Source organism: Lissotriton helveticus, chromosome 5_1 (genome assembly GCF_964261635.1).
Source record: "Lissotriton helveticus chromosome 5_1, aLisHel1.1, whole genome shotgun sequence".
Lineage (NCBI taxonomy): Eukaryota > Metazoa > Chordata > Amphibia > Caudata > Salamandridae > Lissotriton > Lissotriton helveticus.
In genome coordinates this window covers 71,572,493-71,596,392 of record NC_136065.1, presented here as the reverse complement: position 1 = coordinate 71,596,392, position 23,900 = coordinate 71,572,493, and the positions used below count along the sequence as shown (strand labels likewise).

The following is a 23,900-nucleotide window of genomic DNA, read 5'->3' as shown; positions in this document are numbered from 1 at the left end:
GAGAAATGAACAGTACGATAAAGTGTGTTGCAATGAACAGAATCAACCTGTATATTGATTCCATTACTACCTTCTTTCTCTCCTGCGATCCCAGATGCCCCAGATGCCGGAGCAGACACTAAGGTGTCATCGGACGGTGCTCCCAACAATGGCTCAGATGATAATGATGTGGAGGAAGTGATTGTCATCATAGCGTCAGATGATTTCGGAGATGTTAATAACAATGGAACTGTCGTCCAAGGCACAGATGGTGATAATGATAACAGCAGTGGGACTTTCATGAAAGGTGAGCTAGTGATGTCATCAACGACCAGAGAAATCCATGCGAGTGTAGAAAGGTGACCCTCCGTGCCAGTGAGAGGTACCGGACCTGATATAATGTTTGGCAGCCTACTCAGCGAACCCCAAAATACAAGACTGTATTCTCTACTGATGACGGTTAATAAACCAGAAACATGTGTCTAGAGATCAGCACTATCTGCGCCAACTTTGGCGAAAAACTCTAAAATGTCAGTGCGAGCTACAATAGACTGCATCTCCCAGAATGCCAGGGGCAAACCTTACCTGAGAGGTCAGCGGTGCGCTCCCACATTCTGTTGTCAGTGGTACAGAACTCACTGACGATACTGTCCCATGACTACTGCCAGCCTGAATACTTAGGGTCTGATTACAAGTTGAGCCATTATGTATCAACCCTGGTAAATAAAGATACCACGGGGTATGTTATTTATTGGGTGTGATAAATAGAACCTAATATGAGTTTATGGGGAATAGCATGGTTATTGTGATGTTTTAAGCACCAAAATCTGAATGATACGCTAAATACTGTATGTTTTGCCCTGTTAAATTTCCGCACGTTTGACCTGCTGAAATTTAACGCATCTTGTTATCAGATGCATTAAATAAAACCAAACTGGTGATTCCATCCCAAGTGTAAACAGGGAGTTACGCATGGGGTGGAATTAACTACCCAATTTGTAATCAAGACCCCAGACTTTTGAGGGTTGAGCGTAAAGACGGCATTGACGTGAGAAATGAACAGTACGATAAAGTGTGTTGCAATGAACAGAATCAACCTGTATATTGATTCCATTACTACCTTCTTTCTCTCATGCGATCCCAGATGCCCCAGATGCCGGAGCAGACACTAAGGTGTCATCGGACGGTGCTCCCAACAATGGCTCAGATGATAATGATGTGGAGGAAGTGATTGTCATCATAGCGTCAGATGATTTCGGAGATGTTAATAACAATGGAACTGTCGTCCAAGGCACAGATGGTGATAATGATAACAGCAGTGGGACTTTCATGAAAGGTGAGCTAGTGATGTCATCAACGACCAGAGAAATCCATGCGAGTGTAGAAAGGGGACCCTGCGTGCCAGTGAGAGGTACTAGACCTGATATAATGTTTGGCAGCCTACTCAGCGAACCCCAAAATACAAGACTGTATTCTCTACTGATGACGGTTAATAAACCAGAAACATGTGTCTAGAGATCAACACTATCTGCGCCAACCTCGGCGAAAAACTCGAAAATGTCAGAGCGAGCTACAATAGACTGCATCTCCCAGAATGCCAGGGGCGAACCTTGCCTGAGAGGTCAGCGGTGCACTCCCATATCCTGTTGTCAGTGGTACAGAACTCACTGACGATACTGTCCCATGACTACTGCCAGCCTGAATACTTAGGGTCTGATTACAAGTTGAGCCATTATGTATCACCCCTGGTAAATAAAGATACCACGGGGTACGTTATTTATTGGGTGTGATAAATAGAACCTAATATGAGTTTATGGGGAATAACATGGTTATTGTGATGTTTTAAGCACCAAAATCTGAATGATACAGTAAATACTGTATGATTTCCCCTGTTAAGTTTCCGCACGTTTGACCTGCCGAAATGTAACGCATCTTGTTATCAGATGCACTAAATAAAACCAAACTCGTGATTACATCCCAAGTGTAAACAGGGAGTTACGCCTGGAGTGGAATTAACTACCCAATTTGTAATCAAGACCCCAGACTTTTGAGGGTTGAGCGTAGAGACGGCATTGACGTGAGAAATTAACAGTACGATAAAGTGTGTTGCAATGAACAGAATCAACCTGTATATTGATTCCATTACTACCTTCTTTCTCTCCTGCGATCCCAGATGCCCCAGATGCCGGAGCAGACACTAAGGTGTCATCGGACGGTGCTCCCAACAATGGCTCAGATGATAATGATGTGGAGGAAGTGATTGTCATCATAGCGTCAGATGATTTCGGAGATGTTAATAACAATGGAACTGTCGTCCAAGGCACAGATGGTGATAATGATAACAGCAGTGGGACTTTCATGAAAGGTGAGCTAGTGATGTCATCAACGACCAGAGAAATCCATGCGAGTGTAGAAAGGTGACCCTGCGTGCCAGTGAGAGGTACTAGACCTGATATAATGTTTGGCAGCCTACTCAGCGAACCCCAAAATACAAGACTGTATTCTCTACTGATGACGGTTAATAAACCAGAAACCTGTGTCTAGAGATCAACACTATCTGCGCCAACCTCGGCGAAAAACTCGAAAATGTCAGAGCGAGCTACAATAGACTGCATCTCCCAGAATGCCAGGGGCGAACCTTGCCTGAGAGGTCAGCGGTGCACTCCCATATCCTGTTGTCAGTGGTACAGAACTCACTGACGACGCTGTCCCATGACTACTGCCAGCCTGAATACTTAGGGTCTGATTACAAGTTGAGCCATTATGTATCACCCCTGGTAAATAAAGATACCACGGGTACGTTATTTATTGGGTGTGATAAATAGAACCTAATATGAGTTTATGGGGAATAACATGGTTATTGTGATGTTTTAAGCACCAAAATCTGAATGATACGGTAAATACTGTATGCTTTCCCCTGTTAAGTTTCCGCACGTTTGACCTGCCGAAATGTAACGCATCTTGTTATCAGATGCACTAAATAAAACCAAACTCGTGATTACATCCCAAGTGTAAACAGGGAGTTACGCCTGGAGTGGAATTAACTACCCAATTTGTAATCAAGACCCCAGACTTTTGAGGGTTGAGCGTAGAGACGGCATTGACGTGAGAAATTAACAGTACGATAAAGTGTGTTGCAATGAACAGAATCAACCTGTATATTGATTCCACAACTACCTTCTTTCTCTCCCGCGATCCCAGATGCCCCAGATGCCGGAGCAGACACTAAGGTGTCATCGGACGGTGCTCCCAACAATGGCTCAGATGATAATGATGTGGAGGAAGTGATTGTAATCATAGCGTCAGATGATTTCGGAGATGTTACTAACAATGGAACTGACGTCCAAGGCACAGATGGTGATAATGATAACGACAGTGGGACTTTCATGACAGGTGAGCTAGTGATGTCATCAACGACCAGAGAAATCCATGCGAGCGTAGCAAGGTGACCTAGTGGTGTTAGAAGAACAGCCAGGTTTGATAGCTCATTGCCATGGACTCTAACCTGTGTCAGCTTAAAGGGTTAAACAGCAGCAAGTGCTAGTGATTGACTCCTGCTCGGGACCCCCTGCTGGCTGCTGATGTGCGCAGTGAAGCTACTCTCAGGGTGATCCAGGCACATATCAAAAGGAGGGATGCTCAGTAAGTGTGGAGCGCAAGGACTCCCAACCCGAAGCGTTTGTTGAATTGAGTTGTATAACGGGATGAGGTGTGGCACAGCGACCAGGTACGCCTGACTCTGGAACACAGGAGCTCACGGTTCGATCCCTGGTGCCGGCAGCAGGTTAGCCCAGCACCATGCCCCGGTGCCGGCAGCAGGTTAGCCCAGCACCATGTGACTTTGGGCAATAGCTCGCATAATCTTTGCGATGGCCCCCAGCACCTTTACACTTTCGGGTAATTATTTGCACTTCACAAATACTGGATTTATAACTTACGTTGTATGCAATGTGACATTGAGTTACATGTACTCTTGAGATTAACCTACCACCAATTTGTTGACTTCTGAAGTAGTCCTCTGGGTAATTGAATGAGGGGGGTAACAGTAATTACATTTACTGATGTATTCAGAGGGGGATTTTTGGGTAGTGTTGAATCCTGTAGAGGACACTTTCCTTCAGACTAACTTGAGGGGTGATCCTTGTTGAGGTACACACGCCTATGACGACCAGAAAGTGTTATTTATATTTTGTTAACTCATGGTGCAGACCTGAGTGCTGCACTCTGTATTCACCTGAACTCTTGTTTCAAGTGGATACTTGCTGCTGTCCATGAGCATCTGATGGATGTGACACTTTGAAGAGTGAAGCATTTTGAATGAACTGATGCCGGGCTCAAGCCGAGACTTAACACATTACTGCTACCTCATATAAGTGTGAACTTTTAACTATATCTCACGGTCAGACTATATAACTTCTTCCTCACTTGATTTATTTATCCATATAAGTGTGAATTTATAACTATAGCTCTTAGTCATTCTATATAACTTCTACCTCACTTGATTTATTTATACATTTTATCCTTTGATATGCACTGGAACGCCTTATAACCCTACCTCAATGATCATGGTTTGTTAGCACGACACAAGTCAAGCCGTGCTCGCCATATAACGCTAATTGCACAGTCTTTATGAATATATATATCTAATTTCATCCAGGCAGTATACTGCCTTCTACCTCATTATTCTTCTGTGGTTAGTACTGCTACTATAATGTCTATATGCAATTCTGTTCTGTTAAGCGCTCTGATACCCACGGGTCTTGTTTGCGCTATACAAAACACTATAAATAAATAAATAAATAAATAAATAAATAAATAAATAAATAAATACATTTTGCACTTTGACAAACGACGAGGAGTCTTGAGTTCTTTTAACTCCAGTCGTAACGCGCTGCATGGTGGAGGGTCAGTGTGAGGCACTCGTGCGGTGGAACACCTGGGGCAGATTTACGTTACCTAGCGCATCCCCAGGGATGCGCCAGTTAATGTGAGCCACAGTGCGCCACAGCTCCGCCACCCATAGTGCGCCGCATTTACAATGCGGCGCACCATGGGGCAAAAACGGCACAGATGCGTGACGCATCTGTGCCGTAAAGGCTGCGCATTGCTTGAGTTGCGTCGCAAGCGCGACGCAGCTCCAGCAAGGCTCGGGGGGGTGCCCTATCTGACCAATGCTGCATCAAGACCTACACCTGCTTCAAGCAGGGGCAGGCTTTTGACGCAGCATTGGCCTGAAAAGTGCCCTCTCAGCCACTTTTGCGAGGCGCACCTGCCCCGGAACGCCCACCCTGCGCCGGAACGCCCACAAGCGGCGCAGGGCTTTACAACGTGACGCATCTGCCTAGATGCGTCACGTTGTAAATCGTTCGTATGGATGCGCCACGTTTACGCCGCCTTGCGTGATGCAACAGCGGCGTAAACGTGGCGCAAGGGCCTCATAAATCTGCCCCCCTGTATCTAGAGGATGGTAGTAGAGGAACCCTCTGCTGTGTGAATCCTGGAGTTAGGTGCTCAGGTAGTGGCCTTGGGTTGGTGCTCAATCAAGTTACTTGTGCTGCATCTCAGACTGACATCCTTTACTGATTGATGGAGTTGTGCTTGAGGAGTGTGAGTAGGATCTTGTGAGTTGTGGGATACAAACACCAGCATCTCTTGGGTGAGGAGTAGTGTGCTGTGTGCACCTCTGCAAGATGCCTTGCTCCGCGCTCAATGAGCAGACCTCAGAGTTGTATCAGAGACCCTTGGAACTGAACCTCTCTGTGGGTGGCCTCATCATAAGATTGGAGAGCATCTATGTGTAACAGTCACTTATGGGTTATACTAGCTGGTGCTGTTGCATTATCCAAGGCATGCAGTAATGCCACTGCACAGCATGGGTCACAGGGAACGTGAGTGTAAATGCTGACATGTAGTAGTGTCATTGAAGAGCGCTAGTCATGTGGTGCGGGCTGCTGGAATTATTACACATTATAATCCCAGCAGGCTCAGGAAACATGGTAGAAAGTCAAGTTTGGTATGCCTGAACTCAGCATAATAAAATACATCGTTTAGCGAAGTTTATTTTAATATCCTGTGTTTGCAAACACCACTTTTACAAAGTTGATGCTTGCTTGCCTAACCATTTCAGCCCTCCTCTGCTAGGATGTGTATCTGCTGTCTGGTTTCTGTGTGTGACAGGGCTGAGGATGAGAGGTGATGAATAGAGGGATTACACCAGGATGGGTGGGAAGAGTGCCCCTTGAATTTGCAGTATAAGTATAGGGGCCCTGCTCCTAAGAAATCAGATCCTGTTTGACCACGAAGAACCTCTGCCCGACAAGAAGGACCTGGAAGAAGCTGTGAGGAGGAGTACTGTCACTGACCTGGGGGATTGGCCTGGAGTGGGTGCCTTGCTGAGGAAGGAGAGGAAAAGACTTAAAGAGAAATTGCAGAACTTGTGCTTCAAACTAATCTCCAAGGGATTGTGGGTGAGCTTGCCCCCTGAACGGAGTCCCAGGATTATTGGACTCCTCCTGCCTTCGCTGACTGCTGCTGAACTTGGGCCTTCTTTATCGCTGAAGCTGCAATCCCCAGTGCGCCCCGTCCCCCCTCCTTGCCGTGACACTGGTGCCTGGCCGTCTTCCCATTGTGTGAGCCCGCTCAAGCTTCGAGCCGTTCCTTGCATGTCCCGCTGGGCCGCCCGCACTCTGCCTTACTTTGCCCCTTTACGAGCTGCACTGCTCGCATCGCTGCCCCCCACCGCTGGAAGCTGACCGGAGTGCCTCTCTGATCGCAGGACAGCCCGTACGCACGAAGCGTCCGCGCCATCTCGCATCGCACTTGGGTTCACCGGGGCCGCTCCGCACGGAGAGAGCCGGCCTGTACGATTCGTACCGGCTGCCTCGTGCCGCGCCACCCGCCTTTCCCCCAGCAGCCCCGAACCGAAGGTACGGCTCGTATGCCGTGACCGTGCCCCGCAATCCGCATCGCCCACCCTGCTCCTGGAGGCCCCCCTGCTCTCCGCCTCACACTGAGATGCCGCCAGAGCCGGGGCCCGCCTCGTGAGGAGCCATCAGCATCTTGTGGGTGCCCGCACGTCCAGGACGCCGCCTACGAACCGGACTCCGCCTCGCAAAGGGTACTGTTATTTCAACGCGTGCTACAGAGTGTATGCCACGGGCCCAGGAGTCTGCAACGTTTGATTAATACTTTTTGTGACATTCGTTCAACGCTGAGAGTCGGACAAGAGTGCGCAACACACACAGAAACCAAGAACTACGCATTTTGACCAGAATCCTTATTTTGATTGCTGAATAGTAATGTGGCATGATTTAATACGTTATCTGGGTCTTGTATTAAGTCTTCTTGAGATATATATAAAGAAACCTATTTTTGATAAAAACTAGACTGGTGTCCATTTGTGGTGGGTCATCTAATTACTGTATGTGGTCATAAATGCTTAGCCCATAACGCTCTGAGATTAGCCTTGTCTGCTCGCGCCACGCAACCTAGAGGTTGAGCAGGGGTTATTTTACAGAGTAAGTCCCTTGCCCTGACTAGAGGAGAGGGTGCCTGCTTGTCACAAGTACTTACCTGTGCCAACCAGAGACCCCCAAATCTAACATTGGAGGCAGCGGTAAGGATCCCGAATTTGCATTTATGATTTATGTACAGTGATTGTTGAACACCACGCAGTGAGTTCAGACCAATAATGCAGCCACATACTTGTTGATTTTTGCTTTGCTGAGAAAGCTCCATTTTTAAAGAAGTCATGCCTGGTTCACTCAATGGAGGAAAGGCAGTATCTGTAATCCCTGACATTGAAGGAATAGACTGGGAAGAAGAGAGGCTGGAGAGCTACACTGTTGCCCAACTGAAGGGCTTCTGTCTCAAGTTTAGAGTTTCGCAGGCAGGATGTAAAAAAAAGCCACACTTCATCAAGGCGCTGAGGGCCTGGAGTGAGTCAAGAGCGCCTGCAAATGTTGTAGAACTTGAAACAGCAGAAAGCATCCATGAGTTTAGTGGAGTCCTGTCACCAGAGGAGTTGGCAGACAGGAAGGAAGCCAGGGCACACGAAATGGAGTTGGCAAGACTGAAAATCAATTGGCAATTGGAGCTAGAAAGCAAAAAGATGGCTATAGAAGAAAGAAGAATTCAAATGGAGCATGAAGTGAAATTGAGGGAGATGGAGCTGAAAGCTAAAAGAATGGAAACTACTCCCTCTGGTGGCAGCGCATCGCCAGTGCAGGTAGAATCAAGGGTGTACATGCCAAAGGATGTGGTAAAATAACGTTTTAAGAATGATGACATATGGCAGTGGTTCAAGGCCTATGAGGTAGCCTTGTCTTCCCACCGGGTCCCTGAGAGAGATTGGGGAGCGGGGTTGTGGGGGCGGTTCCTTAGTGAGGGGTGGGACACACTGCTAGATTTGCCCTCTGAAGTTTATAATTCTTATCCCCACATGAAGGAAGCTGTGATGACCAGGTATGGGTTAACTCCTGAATTGTACAGACAGAGGTTCAGGGGTCCTGGGAGTACGTATGTTGAGAATGTAACTTTTTTCTGCAGAGCACTGGATGGTTGGGTGAAGGGTAGCAAAGTTGATGATTTTCAAGGTCTCCTTGATTTAATTGCATGGGAGCACTTGTCTAGTAATTGTTTTCCTGAGCTACGCCAGCACCTGATTGATAGCAAGCTGACTAACCCTAGGAAGCTTGCTGAGGAGGCGGACCGCTGGGTCAGCACCAGGTTCCACAATGGTCAAGTGGGAGTCTTCGCCAAAAATGGGGAGGTTCCCCAGCAGAAGAGTGGAGTGGACAAGGGTAAACAGAGGGAGTTTCAGAAGAGGCCCCAAAGTAATCCCCAAGGGAACCAAGGGAAAGGTTCTCAGCCTCCCCCACCCCAGAAACCCGCCAGGGCCCCGACAGGTACTCCTGTTCAAAGAGGACCCCTGAAGTGTTACAAGTGTGGTGAACTGGGTCATTTTGCCAATGATCTCAAGTGCCGCCTGTTTCGTAAACCAGCACCCACTGGTTCTCCGCCCCGGCAGATGGCTAGTGTAGCCTTTGGGGAGGAGGTAGAAGTCAAGGTGGGTGGGATCCCGTTCAGATGACCCTGTTCTCTTTAGGAGACAGTGAGATGGTCCCTGAGAACCAACTGCCCTCTAACTCTAAGAAATATGGGCAGTGGGTGACTATCAATGGCCATAGGGTGGAGGCTCTTAGAGATACAGGAGCCAGTGTGACTGCAGTCCAGCAGCACCTGGTGTCTCAAGAGCAAGTTGTCCCCCATGCATACTGCTGTGTTCTCAACGCTGACAACACAGAGAGTTGTTGTCCAATGGCTCAGGTTCCCTTTGAGTGGGGGGGTCTCTGGTACTCTTCAAGTAGCTGTGAGAACTGCCATGCCTGTAGACTGTCTGTTGGGGAACGACTTGGAAAATTCACCTTGGGAGAAGGTGGAGAAGAAGGCTCACCTGAGGATGGTGGGTCTGCCTGACTGGGCGTGCGTGACCACCCGGTCAATGGCTGCCGGTAGGGGTGCTCACGTGGTCCTGGAGCCTGAGGGAGAGGCCCAGGAACCGGCCTTAGAGAGAAGGCGCAGGAGGCGTGGGAAACCGCCCCCTGAAGTTCCCACGGCCCAGGAGGGAGCAGACCTTGAGGGGGTTGCCCTGGAGCCTACCTGGGAACTGATAGCTGAACTGGGGGACCTGCCCGAGCTGACCCATTGGCAGCAGGAAGGAGGCCCCTCCAGGGAGGAATTGTGCAGGGAGCAGAAAGAGTGTCCTTTTCTCGTCGGTCTGCGGCAGCCGTCTGCAGACCAGGCCAATGGTGATCAGTCCGGGACACATTTCATTTATTGGGAGAATGACCTCCTGTATTCAGAGCCTAAGGTTGCTGAACCTGGGTCAGCCCGTGCGCTGGTGGTACCCCAGAGATTCAGAGCCTTCCTACTGGGGCTGGCTCATGATGTGCCATTAGCAGGGCATTTGGGGCAGGACAAGACCTATGAAAGGCTTGTCACCCACTTTTATTGGCCTCAAATGCACAAGAACTCAGATGCTCACTGTAGGACCTGTCAGACTTGCCAGGCAAGTGGAAAGAGTGGGAGGAAGCAGAAGGCCCCTCTCCAGGCATTTCCCATGGTCAGTACCCCATTCCAGCGAGTGGGGATTGACATTGTGGGGCCACTGGACCCCAGGACAGCCATGGACAACAGGTTTATCCTGGTCCTGGTGGACCATGCCACTCGGTACCCGGAAGCCATCCCTCTGAGGACAGTGACGGCCCCCGTGGTGAGACGTGCACTGATGGGAATTTTCTCCTGAGTGGGATTCCCTCTAGAGGTGGTGTCTGACGGAGGTACCCATTTCATATCCAAGTATATGAAATCCCTTTGGCAAGAGTGTGGTGTAACCTACAAGTTCACCCCCCCCAAGGAAATGGGTTGGTTGAGAGATTCAACCGTACCCTGAAGGGCATGATTATGGGTTTGGAAGAACCCATGAGGCGTAAGTGGGATGTCCTCTTGCCATGCCTTCTCTTTGCTTACCGTGAGGTCCCACAGAAGTCTCTAGGGTTCAGCCCCTTTGAGCTCCTGTATGGCCACCCAGTGAGAGGACCTCTAAGTCTGGTCAAGGAAGGCTGGGAGCAATCTCCCAGGAAACCTCCCCAGAATGTATACAGTTACATGCTGGCCTTCAGGAACCAGACTAGGCGTTTCAGAGCACTTGCTGAGGCACATCTGGAAGCCAGCCAGGAGGAGATGAAGCGTGGTATGACCAAAATGCCACTCTGGTAGAGCTTCAGCCTGGACAGAAGGTGTGGGTCTTGGCCCCTGTGGAGCCTTGTGTGCTCCAGGATAAGTGGACAGGCCCCTTTGAGGTTGTGGAGCGCAGTAGTACTGTCACCTATTTGGTGGACTTGCAGTCTCCCAGGAACCCCTTGAGGGTCCTGCATGTCAATCGCCTTAAGCCCCACTTGGAGACGTCCGAAGTGGGCATGCTCTTGGCCACAGATGATGGATTGGAAGAGGAGACTGAGCCTCTTCCTGACCTCCTGGTAGCAAGGGAGCAAGATGGGTTAGTGGATGGAGTTAACATCTCGCCCACCCTGACCCCTGAGCAACAGGATGACTGCCGCCAATTGCTGGAGCAGTTTTCTGATCTGTTCTCCCTGATTCCTAGTGTCACAGATTGGTGTGTCCATGATGTGGATACAGGAGACAGTTTACCTATGAAGCACAAGGCTCACTGGGTGACTGACAGAGCCAGGGCTTGCATCAAAGAGGAGGTCTCAAAGATGCTTGCTGTTAGCGTGATTGAGTCCTCCAGCAGACCTTGGGCCAGCCCAGTAGTCTTGGTCCTGAAGGCTGCAGCGCCGGGCGCCACACCCGAACTCCGGATCTGTGTAGACTACAGAGGACTCAATTCAGTCACCAAGACTGACGCACACCCCATGCCCAGAGCTGATGAGCTCATTAATCGGTTAGGGGCTGCACAGTACCTCAGCACGTTTGACTTAACGTCTGGGTACTGGCAGATCGCCTTGACTGATGGGGCCAAAGAGAGGTCAGCATTCTCCACACCAGATGGGCATTTCCAGTTCCGGGTTATGTCATTTGGGATGAAGAATGCCCCTGTCACCTTTCAGAGGTTGGTTAACCAGGTGTTGGTTGGGCTGGATGAGTTCAGTGCCGCCTACCTGGATGACATCGCAGTGTTCAGTGTCACATGGGAAGAACACCTGCGCCACCTCTGGGAAGTGTTGATGGCACTGCGCAAGGCAGGCCTCACGATCAAGGCGAGTAAGTGCCAGATCGGGCAGGGTTCCGTAGTGTACTTGGGACACCAAGTTGGGATCGGCCAGGTGGCGCCCCTTTAGCCCAAGATTGAAACCATCCTGGCTTTGAGGTTCCGTGACGATTTTTACTCGTGTTTATAACATTGTCGTAAATACATAATTTTGGTATCAGTGAACCGCAAATGATCCATTTAGTATATCCTGGTGTTTTCGCTATGCTACGAGCAAGAGCACTCCAGTTACAAACACATTTCTGTTCTACCCGTGGCATCCATCTTAGAACACGGAAGCCATTTTGTATTCCTTGCCCTCACATAGTCAATGGACACGCAATGACCTCTCTTTCATTAAAGGACACGTAGGCTTTAACCGGCGATTCACCTTGCTAGTGACACGTGCACCTTAGGCCAGCAACGCTGTAGCAGCATGACTCGGCAGGAACTGCCTCCCCAGCCTGAGGCCAGTCCTGCTATACTGGTTTTTGTGTTCGTTGGCCTGATCATGATTAAGCGGCCGAAGCTGGTAACCGTGCCCATTTACGACCCACAAACATTTCTTATCCTGTCTTTCTATCTTCTGCACCTGGCTCTGCTCCTTTCCTTCTGGGCCTTTATTAGGGGGAGGTAACGAAATTTACGATGAGGCGGTCCGGGTCTTGAATGAAGAATTGACATGGGATTATGATGGACTAGTGGGAACCCCTCATTTGTAATGTTTTGACATCAGATACTGTTGACAATCCCTGTGCAACGCCAAATATTTATTGTTTAAGACACGAATGTTTAGAACTGTGGTAACATGTAAAGAATTTGCCTGAAGCCCAATATTTAGTATATAAGGAGCAACCCTCTTTGTACAAATCGAACAGGCTCCTAGATACTGCCCATGTGTAGTTTCTGTGACTTCTGTGTCCCTGCAGTAATAAACCTTTGGTCTTTGACGCCACCATCGAGAAGCCCGTGTTTCTGTTTGTTTGTGCACCGAGACAGGTGGAACTCCGGGGTCTTCGGGTGTTATCCCTGACACCTCTGGACGGAACCAAAAAGTCCAGAACTCCAATTGGCGCCCAACGTGGGGCGACGTCATTCGGTACCGGTCCAAAAGCCTGAAGAGTTCGAGGAGCTTCGTGTGAAGATTTCAGAGGGAGGCGCCCCACTTCATCGATCCCGGCATATCGCAAAAGTGGCCCCGACGTTCTCTTCCACGAGGGTTCCCGTTCAGACGGCTGCAGTGGTCCGTTGCCTTGACCGTCGCCCTGTCTTGGACCCGAGGTGCAGTCCTCAGTACGGCGAAACGTGACGGGTTTCTCCTTGGTGACGTCTTCAGTGCCTCAGTTAAGTATTCAGTGGTTGCTAGTTGGTTATTTTGTAAGGGTTGCTCCTATTTGGATAATCCTTTTAGTTCTCAGTTAAGTTCAGTTCTGTAAGGTTATCACTGGTTATTCTGGTTACGATAATCATTCTGTTCAGTTCAGGTATCGATACATTTGTCAGTTCTGGTAGGCCTAAGTTCTTGGTTCGAGTGCGCATCTTTTCTGTTTGTGTCTTGTTTGTTTTGTGTTCCGGATTATAAAATGGTAAGTCGGAAAAATTGTATGTTGTCTTGTTTTAGTTGCAACAGTGATTCCCGGTTGGAGGACTCGTGTTTGGTTCCTCCGATTGGAACTCCCCTTTATGATCTTTATTGCAAATTTGGTGTGGGCCCTATCTCTTATAACAAGATATGGATCCGCTACACAGAGAAAGATGGTGTCCTTAGTTGGCCACTACATGGTAGTTTTGAACCCGAGGTTCTCGATAATCTAGAAAGAAGGTTGTTTAAGAAGAAAGCCCGGCCGGCAATGTTTGATTCTTTCCGTTATTGGCGAAAAGAATCTAAACAGAGAGAAATTAAAAAGTTGAAGAAAGAACAGAAAGAGCAAGAGTTGACTTTAGAACAGTCTGCTAGGCAGCTGCAACTCAACGAGTCTGAGAAAGCGATGGAGGTGGCCGATAGAGAGCGTAATTTAGCGATAGACAAGTGCTATCCTGCTTTGCCATCAAGTACGGCTAAGATAGTAGAGGACCCTGAAAAGGATCCCCTGTTGTCTTACTTGTTACGATCACCCCCACCGTATGCACAGGGTGCTACGGCTCCACCTATACCGAATGTTCAATTACCGGTTGCTGGACAACCTGGTGTCCCTGTTCCCGCTCCCCTGAATCAAGTTCCTGTACCTCCTGTGGTCAATATTAATGTTCCTTCGACAACCCCTCGTCTAGGGTTGCCGGCTTCTTTACCTATGCCTGTGTCGCTCACACCTGCTACTTCACAAGCTATTTTTCCTGCTACTCCTACTGTTCCTGATCTATCTGTTCCAACTGCTACTCTATTCACTGCCTCTGTTAATATTATGACTCCGCTTTCTGTTCGTCGAAGAATCACTGATTCTGTCTCTAATATTCTATCTCCCTTCTATAAAACTCTGATTAAGACTCCTACCTCTGACTCTGTACAGAGACGTAGTCAGCTTCCCAGTACTGAAGAAAAAGGAATACTAGATTCCACTGCTCTTAGATGGGTTTCGAAAGTTGGAAGATATAATGTACAAAATGTATTAGATACATTTATGCAATGGAACGAACCGACACAACGATATGTGTTCGATGAAATGTGTTTCCTTCTACGTGAGGAATTGGAAGAGGATGACCCTGAATCAAATCTAGGAGAATTAATTAATGTTCAGAAAGAGTTTGCTGCAGGTATGATAGTTGGACAAAATATAAAAGAAGCGATGGAACTGATTTTAAGTTATAGGAATGACTCATCCCTTCGTTCACCGAGAGAATTAGAGAAACATAGTACGAGACGAAATCGTCAGTATCCAATGAGAGAGGTTCCACCAATTTGGCGTGAAGCTGTGCAAGCTAATGCAAACCTTGGTATTGCAGCCGCTCCGGCCCAATTCCAGAGAGTCTGGATACATATTCCATGGAAGCGAGCTGAAGTATTAGCAGTGAAACAGGCTTTGCCAGATCCGCGTAAAAATCCTGCAGGGTACTACAAAGAGTTGGCTCAAACAGTTGACGCTTGTGTATTGAATCTTGCTGACATAGATCTGCTATTTGGTAATGTAGTACCGCAACCAATTTGGGCTAAAATTCGTAAAGAGAATCATCCAGTTGCCCTAGGTGGTGACTGGGCAGCTATAATTGCAGCGGATGGTCAACAAATAGGTGGTTCCAAACCTGAACCTTTAATTGCTAATTTGCCTGGTAGAATAATCGATTTAATGAAAACCTTGATGCCAGCATTGCGCGTTAACTGGGACAAATTGTCCGCGTGCAAACAAAAGAAAGACGAAAGCGTCTCCGATTTTTTCACAAGATTCGAAGAGACTTTCGTGGATCATAGTGGTCAGGATATGAGCACAGAAGGAGGCCAGAGATTATTTGTTGATAAATTTGTGCACAATCTGTTGCCAGAACTTAGTGGTAAATTAAAGAATTCTGAAAGTGCGTGGGCTGTCTCTACGACTGCGCAAATACTTGCGACTGCTCAGTACTATGAAAATAGGGATAAAGAAGAGAAGGAAAAATCAGATAAAAAGACGAAAGATTTAAAAACTAAAGTACTTTTACAGCAAGCTTATCCGCCTCGCATGAATCAAACTAATATGCAGCAAGGGTCATATCAAAGAACGGATTATAATTTTCAAAGGCCACAATACCAATGGAATCAATGTGCTTATTGCAAAAAGGAAGGTCATTACAAAAGTGAATGTCCAGTTCGAACGCAAAATAATGCTGCGGCAGCTCAGAGAGGTCGTGGTAGTTCTATGCAAAACTCTAGAGGTCGAGGACGAGGTGCTATGCCTCCGCAGACGAGTGATCGCCCCTCTAATTATTTCGATCAGCGAAATGGACAATCTGCCCAACAGAATAGGTCTCCACAGTATCATGTCGAAGACTATTATGAAGCTAGTGAGGAAGTTCAGCAAAGTGAGTACTAGGACAGCCATGGACAAAGAGAGGGAGTAGTATCAGTTCCAGTAGATCAGAGTGGGCCTTATGTCGCAGTAGCAACATCAGGTATAGTCGAACCGTTTCTGTTGGATACTGGTGCAGCAAAAAGTTCTATCATACATGCGAAACTCCCTGGCGCACCTTTGTCTGGCTCAACAAACGTTTCAGTAGGTTTTTCGGGCGCCCCTGTTCACAACCCTGTTTCTGGTCCTTTGTCTATTTCTGTTGGACCACGTCAATTGAAAGCACCCCTGATTTTGACGACAGGTTGTAACGAAAATCTGCTTGGTTTAGACTTGTTAAAACGCCTGTACGCGACATTGTACTGTTCTCCAGCAGGAGTACAGCTTACGTTGGGTAAAAGAATAATCTCTCCGATGTACTTGTCGATGGATGCGCTCCCACCAGAGCTGCGTTCACTCCCTGATACTATTTGGGCGACTGGTCCTAATGATGTAGGTCTATTAGAAATTCCACCCTATGTAGTAACTTTGAAAGCAAATGTTAAACTTCCACGAATTCCACAATACAGAATCTCTAATGAAGGTGAGCGTGCGCTCCTACTGATAGTACAAGACCTGATCAAGAAAGACGTTGTAGAAGAGACTAGAGGAAATGTCTGTAATAGTCCTGTACTGCCTATTTTGAAACAAACTGACCCTACAAAGCCTCCAGTATATAGGTTCGTAATTGATCTTAGAGAGGTTAATAAAATTGTGATCCCACAGTTTCCTGTGGTTCCAGACATTACTGCATTGTTAACGTTGATTCCTGCTACAGCAGCATGGTTTTCGGTTGTCGACTTGAAAAATGCCTTTTTCAGCATTCCGATAGCCGAAGAAAGCAGAGATATCTTCGGTTTCTCTCTAGGAGGACGAAGTTTTAGATTTAAACGCGCTCCACAAGGTTATTGTGAAAGCCCATCCATTTACAGTCAAGCATTAAAAAGCCAGTTAGATTCCTTTGTACTTCCTCGTGGTTCTGCTTTAGTACAATATGTCGATGATCTTCTAGTGGCTGCCGATGACAAGGAAACTTGCAAAACAGCTACGATTTCTTTATTGCATCACTTGTCAGATTTGAATCACAAGGTGTCACCTTCAAAAATGCAATACTGCTGCCAAGAAGTGACCTACCTAGGTCATCTCTTGTCAAAGGAGGGAAGGAAGTTGACCCCAGAGAGAATAAAAGCAATTACACAGATGAACGTTCCTAGCACGCAGAGAGAAGTACGTGCCTTTTTGGGTATTACCTCATATTGTAGGCAATGGATCCCAAATTTTTCTCTTCTAGCAAAACCATTGGTAGCCTTGACTGGGAAAGGTGTTCCGAGTCCGGTACCATGGTCTGCTGAATGTCAGCAGAGTTTTTCTGAGTTACGAAATGCACTGTGTTCAGCACCTGTATTGGGTACACCCGACTACAGTAAGCCATTCACGCTCTATGTCCACGAGAGAGAAGGTTGTGCATTGAGTGTTTTGACGCAGAAATTTGGTGATAAACAACGCCCTTGTGCGTATTTTTCATCAACATTAGATCCGGTAGCTAGAGCGTTGCCTAGTTGCTTGAGAGCTACAGCCGCAGCTGCAGCTTCCATTCGACAATCTGCTGGTTTAGTAATGAACAACATGCTAGTAGTTATGGTTCCTCATGCTGTGGATACACTCATGAACCGAACCAAGACGCAACACCTTACCAGTGCTAGATTATCAGGTTATGAACTGACACTGTTAGCTAGTCATATTCAGATCAAAAGATGCAATGTATTGAATCCAGCAACATTGTTGCCGACTAGCGAAGAGTTGAGTGATTCCGAACCACACGACTGTTGTTTCAAAACTGAGGAAGAAACAAAAGGACGAATCGATCTAAAAGACACTCCGTTGTCAGAACCAGATGGCACGTTGTATGTTGACGGGTCTTGCTTCAAATTGGAGAATGGTGATGTGACTGCTGCTTATGCAGTAACAACTTTGAGTACGATTGTGGAGACTGCAAGAGTGAGTCAGAATTCTGCCCAGGCTGCAGAATTGATCGCGCTAACAAGAGCGTGCGTTTTAGCTAAGGGAAAGAGAGTGAATGTGTTCACAGATAGTCAGTACGCGTTCGGCGTGGCCCATAGTTTTGGCCGTTTGTGGAAAGAAAGAGGTTTCATTACGTCCCATGGGACTAAGATTCAACATGGTCAGCTAGTTAATGACTTGTTGGAATCTCTAACCTTGCCGACTGAAGTTGCGATTGTGAAATGCAGTGCTCATAAAGCAATCACGGATGATGTTGGTCGTGGGAATGCTTTTGCTGATGAGATTGCAAAACAGACAGCTAGAAATATGATGAGTAGAATGTATGTTGCAACGTCTGCAAGATGGATTTCTGAGTCTGGAATGTGTGAGAACACAGTGGAAAGCGTGAAGGAAATTCAGAAAGAGGCGACTGAGGAGGAAAAACTTGCATGGAGAGAGAGCACGGGTAAATTGGACTCGAGTGGGTGTTGGATTGACTTGTCGGAACAACAGCGTTGGATGTTGCCTGATGCGTATGTGCTTGCAGTAGTAACGATGGCACATGGAACAGCGCACATCAGTTCAAAAGGGATTTGTAAGATGTTGGCTCCGGTCTGGAAGAATGACGGGATTAGTAAGTGTGCAGAGAGAGTGGTGAGAAATTGTATGGTATGCTTGATGCATAATCCTGGCAAGGGAATCCCCACACCTGCAGGTCACTTCGCTCCTCCTTCCTGCCCCTTTGAGGTGATCCAGTTAGACTTCATTCACATGGATCGTTGCAATAATCTGAAATACGTCCTAGTGGTAGTTGGTGCTTTCTCCAGATGGATCGAAGCATACCCACTGAAGGACAATACTGCTTTATCCACTGCCAAAATTCTTCTTAAAGAATACTTCCCCAGATACGGAATGCCACGGATTGTATGGTCAGACAACGGAAGTGAGTTCGTAGGGAAAGTTATGCAGAGTGTGTGTGCCGGCCTAGGGATTAGACAGAAATTTCATAGTGCGAATCATCCCCAGTCCGCGGGTTTAGTCGAGGGTTACAATGGCACCCTTAAACTGAAACTCGCTAAGATACAAGCATCCACGGGTTTGTCCTGGCCAGACGCATTGCCTTTGGCTTTGCTATCAACAAGAGCAACTGTACATTCTAGAGTAGGGCTTAGTCCTTACGAAATAGTTTTTGGCCGTCCTGCAAATGTTTGGGGGGTACCTAGACCGAAAGAATTTAAGCAGCTGGAATACCCAATGTTAATTGATTACCTTTTCGACTTGACTGCTAAATTGAGTCTTATTCACCAACAGGTTTTCGATGCATTGCCAAAGCCACCGGAGAGTCCAGGCCATCAGCTGAAACCGGGTGATCAGGTGGTCATCAGAAATTTTGCAAGAACAAAAAATCTTCAGCCCAGATTCATTGGCCCATTCCAAGTCCTGCTAGCAACGAGAACTGCTATTCGTGTGGCCGGAAGGAAAAATTGGATCCATACGACACATGCTAAACGTGTGCCTCTGCCACTTCCTTACGACAACTGGGTAAAGAAAGGAATCGGTGCCTCTGAAACGGAACAAGTCCCCAGGTTCATACCTTTCAGCGATGCAGAACTGATCACGGATTCACCAAATTCTGACTCTCCTCCTGAAACTGCTCTTTTGAACCCTGAACATTTGTCATCTACACCCAAAGAACATTTGCCATCTGCAAACGTGAACATTGCAACGTTAGCTGAAAATACATTGTTTCCAGATCAGACAGCTCCTGCAAAACTGAGATACAACTTACGTTCTCGCAATATGGACAAATAAAGCAGGAAACTGCCTATTTTCAGATTTGAATTTGCTATACATTGCCTCCAGCCAGGAAGTTTGCTAATACTTTGTATTGTTTCTTTTTGTTTTAAAATTGCCTTGCCGTCTGGGTAGCCGTAGGGTCGTGGCTGTGTGCCTAGTTGAATCTGCGGGGGTCAGACACAAGGTCGATCTTTCTGTTAGTTCTGGGAACTCCCAGGGCTGATAGAGGCATTTTCATCTACGTACACATCATCAGTGGTCGCGAACGGTCGTAGAAGATGGAGCTTCCTGAGCTACAACGAGAAAATGTAATTTATGTTCGCAGAAATAGACTGTACAGAATACTACACAGCAAATGCTTTCTAATGCAATGTGCAGTTACATTTTTAATTGTTTTGATAACGTTGGCGGGTGGAATCGTCTTTGGTGTACATTTGATTTTTATGCCAGTAACTACAGTACCTTCTCTTGATCCTACTACTTCTACGGTTTCTTCTATGCATTCTTTTCACTCATTTCCTGAACACGAACAAGCTCGACGCTCAGAATTTATTAACAATACATTTGTACAGCTCTTGCATCAACACCAACTGATAGTTAATACTACAGACTGCTGGGTGTGTGGCTTGATACCTCACACTATGGATAAAGGCATTCCCTATCTAGTCTTGCCTTTCAGCTATAATGGATCATTTCAGGCCTTTCAGACCATTTTTTCATATGCCCTTGAGACCTATCCTCCGCGTCCACCACGGTCCACTAAATACAACTCAGCCAACAAAGCTTTAGTCCAGGGAATTATTGATATGATTAAAGACGTCAATAATACTCCATCTTATCCTAGAGATGAATTACTGGTGTATTTGAGTTGGAACTCTACAGAGTATCGCCTTAGTTTGGGAGAAAACAAGCGTAAAAGCTCCACTTCAGTTTGGGTCGTGCCTCACCGAGGTCAGGTCTGTTTGCAAGGAAATGGGAGAAATCCGAGAGCTCAGCTAGGGAGGAGTGAGTGCGTTGAGACTTACGTATTTCCGTCTAACTCCTCCCCTGCCTTTCTGACTACCAGGGGTACCTACTTCATTTGTCAGGACAGAGCATATACATGGCTGCCTGCTGACTTTTCAGGTTCATGTTATATTGCTCGATTGTTACCCCCGACATACACTGCTTCTTCAGATTATCACAAAACCAGAGTAGCAAGAGGTGTCTTCAGCAAGGAAGATACCGCTGGTCAAGAAGCTGGAGACTTCTTCAAAGGTTTCCTTCCGTTTTGGGGGCCTATGGCCAATAGTAGAAATCTTCGTCAACTAACACGGGTAGTTGAATCTACTATTACAGAAACTGCTGGTGCCCTTAGTAACTTAACAGCTGAGCTCCAGGCGGATCGTCTCATGACGTTGCAGAACCGTATGGTTCTAGACGTAATACTTGCAGATCGAGGTGGGGTATGCAGAATGATCCAATCGAGCTGCTGTGTCTTTATTCCAAATAATGTTCCAACAGTCTATGAAGCAATCTCTAAGCTACATAAGATTTCCGACTCTATACACGTAGATAAGGGAAACTGGTCCTTCATGGAGTGGTTTTGGACTCTGGTATCAGCGTGGGGATGGAAGGTTCTGATGGTCATTGGTGTCATCCTAGTATTGCTGTTCTCGTGCTGTCTTATTATCCAATGTGGTCCCGCTCTGTGTAGCCTCTGTGCTGCAACCTGTTTCAGAAAACCACCTGCATTAGGAGAAAAGGCACGAGACAGGATGATGATACAACAACATGTCACTGACCTAATGAGCATAAAATTAGACTCTGACTCTGATATAGACTGAGTAATTGCCTATGTAAGGGCAAAAGGAGGGTCTGAGGTTCCGTGACGATTTTTACTCGTGTTTATAACATTGTCGTAAATACATAATTTTGGTATCAGTGAACCGCAAATGATCCATTTAGTATATCCTGGTGTTTTCGCTATGCTACGAGCAAGAGCACTCCAGTTACAAACACATTTCTGTTCTACCCGTGGCATCCATCTTAGAACATGGAAGCCATTTTGTATTCCTTGCCCTCACATAGTCAATGGACACGCAATGACCTCTCTTTCATTAAAGGACACGTAGGCTTTAACCGGCGATTCACCTTGCTAGTGACACGTGCACCTTAGGCCAGCAACGCTGTAGCAGCATGACTCGGCAGGAACTGCCTCCCCAGCCTGAGGCCAGTCCTGCTATACTGGTTTTTGTGTTCGTTGGCCTGATCATGATTAAGCGGCCGAAGCTGGTAACCGTGCCCATTTACGACCCACAAACATTTCTTATCCTGTCTTTCTATCTTCTGCACCTGGCTCTGCTCCTTTCCTTCTGGGCCTTTATTAGGGGGAGGTAACGAAATTTACGATGAGGCGGTCCGGGTCTTGAATGAAGAATTGACATGGGATTATGATGGACTAGTGGGAACCCCTCATTTGTAATGTTTTGACATCAGATACTGTTGACAATCCCTGTGCAACGCCAAATATTTATTGTTTAAGACACGAATGTTTAGAACTGTGGTAACATGTAAAGAATTTGCCTGAAGCCCAATATTTAGTATATAAGGAGCAACCCTCTTTGTACAAATCGAACAGGCTCCTAGATACTGCCCATGTGTAGTTTCTGTGACTTCTGTGTCCCTGCAGTAATAAACCTTTGGTCTTTGACGCCACCATCGAGAAGCCCGTGTTTCTGTTTGTTTGTGCACCGAGACAGGTGGAACTCCGGGGTCTTCGGGTGTTATCCCTGACACCTCTGGACGGAACCAAAAAGTCCAGAACTCCAGCTTGGGAACCCCCCAAAACCCAGACAGAGGTGAGAGCCTTCCTAGGTCTCACAGGGTATTACAGGAGTTTTGTCAAGGGATATGGCAACATTGTTGCTCCCTTCGCAGAGCTGACTTCCAAGAAGCAGCCAAAGAAAGTGATCTGGACTGACACCTGTCAGAAAGCTTTTGATACCCTGAAAACTGCCATGTGCATGGCGCCCGTGCTCATGGCACCCAAATTCTCCAAAGAGTTTCTTGTGCAGACAGACGCTTCAGAGCATGGTGTAGGGGCGGTTCTCTCACTGATGACTGAGGAGGGCTTTGACCAACCTGTAGCCTTCATCAGTAGGAGGTTACTTCCCCGGGAACAGAGGTGGAGTGCATTTGAGTGTGAGGCATTTGCTGTGGTCTGGGCATTGAAGAAGCTAAGACCCTACTTGTTTGGGTCTCACTTCCGGGTTCAGACAGACCACAGGCGCCTCATATGGTTAATGTAAATGAGGGGTGAGAATCCAAAGCTGTTGAGGTGGTCCATTTCCCTACAGGATAAAGATTTCACGGTGGAACATCGCCCTGGCACAGATCACACCAATGAAGTCTGTCCAGATTTTTCCGCCTTAGTGATGAGAACTCTCTGGGGTAGGGTAGTTCTCCCCACATTTCAGCTGGAGGGGACACGTGTTAGACCTGGCAGCTTGGCGTGAGTCTCCCTTCCACTTTTTGCTGCTGTGCCTCATATGTTTTGCTGGTGTTAGCTGCTCAGAGCACTGTGCCACTGCCAATCAGTGCCACAGTGCAAGTGCTCCCTATGAAAAGTGTATATGTGATTGGATTCCATGGTTGGCTTATTTGGGTTGCTGTCAGACCCCAGTAAAGTGCACCAGGAGTGCCAGGGCGTGTAACTCCAAATGCTGCTAGTGGGCCTGCAGCACTGGTTGTGTCACTCACAGAAGCAGCCTTGTAAAATGTGTCTAAGGTCTGCCATTGCAGAACCTGCGTGCAGTCTGGTACTGTCATGCTGGCTGGGCAAGTGCACCCACTTGCCAGCCCTAAACCTTCCCTTTACGCCATGTGAGTCACCCCTATGGTAGGCCCAAGGGCTGGGTGCATTGTCAGCATAAGGTAGGACATGCCCTGATGTATGTGGCATGTCCTAATAGTGAATTACAGCCATTTTCATTTTTCACTATTGTAAGTCTACCTGTTCTCATAGGCCAGAATGGGCTGCTGGAATTATTACACACTATAATCCCAGCAGGCTCAGGGAACATTGTAGAAAGTCAGGTTTGGTATGCCTAAACTAGGCATAATAAAATACATCTTTTAGGGAAGTTTATTTTAATATCCTGTGTTTGCAAACACCACTTTTAGAAAGTTGGTGCTTGCTTGCCTAACCATTTCAGCCCGCCTCTGCTAGGATGTGTATCTGCTGTCTCGTTTCTGTGTGTGACAGGGCTGGGGAATTCCAGGAGACAGGCTGGGGCTGCCAGGTGGTGAATAGAGAGATTACACCAGGATAGGTGGGAGGAGTGCCCCTTGACTCT

At 47.2% G+C, this 23,900-nt stretch overlaps 1 protein-coding gene across 1 annotated transcript in view; it reads left to right on the top strand.

Moving 5' to 3' along the window:
• The window catches only part of LOC144754142 (uncharacterized), a 104,309-nt gene that overhangs the window by 40,920 nt on the left and 39,489 nt on the right, over positions 1-23,900 (top strand). Inside the window, exons 4-7 of the mRNA XM_078641722.1 lie at positions 95-286; positions 1,124-1,315; positions 2,153-2,344; positions 3,181-3,372. Of these exons, the coding sequence (XP_078497848.1) occupies positions 95-286; positions 1,124-1,315; positions 2,153-2,344; positions 3,181-3,372 (768 nt within the window). The remainder of the gene's footprint in view (positions 1-94; positions 287-1,123; positions 1,316-2,152; positions 2,345-3,180; positions 3,373-23,900) is intronic.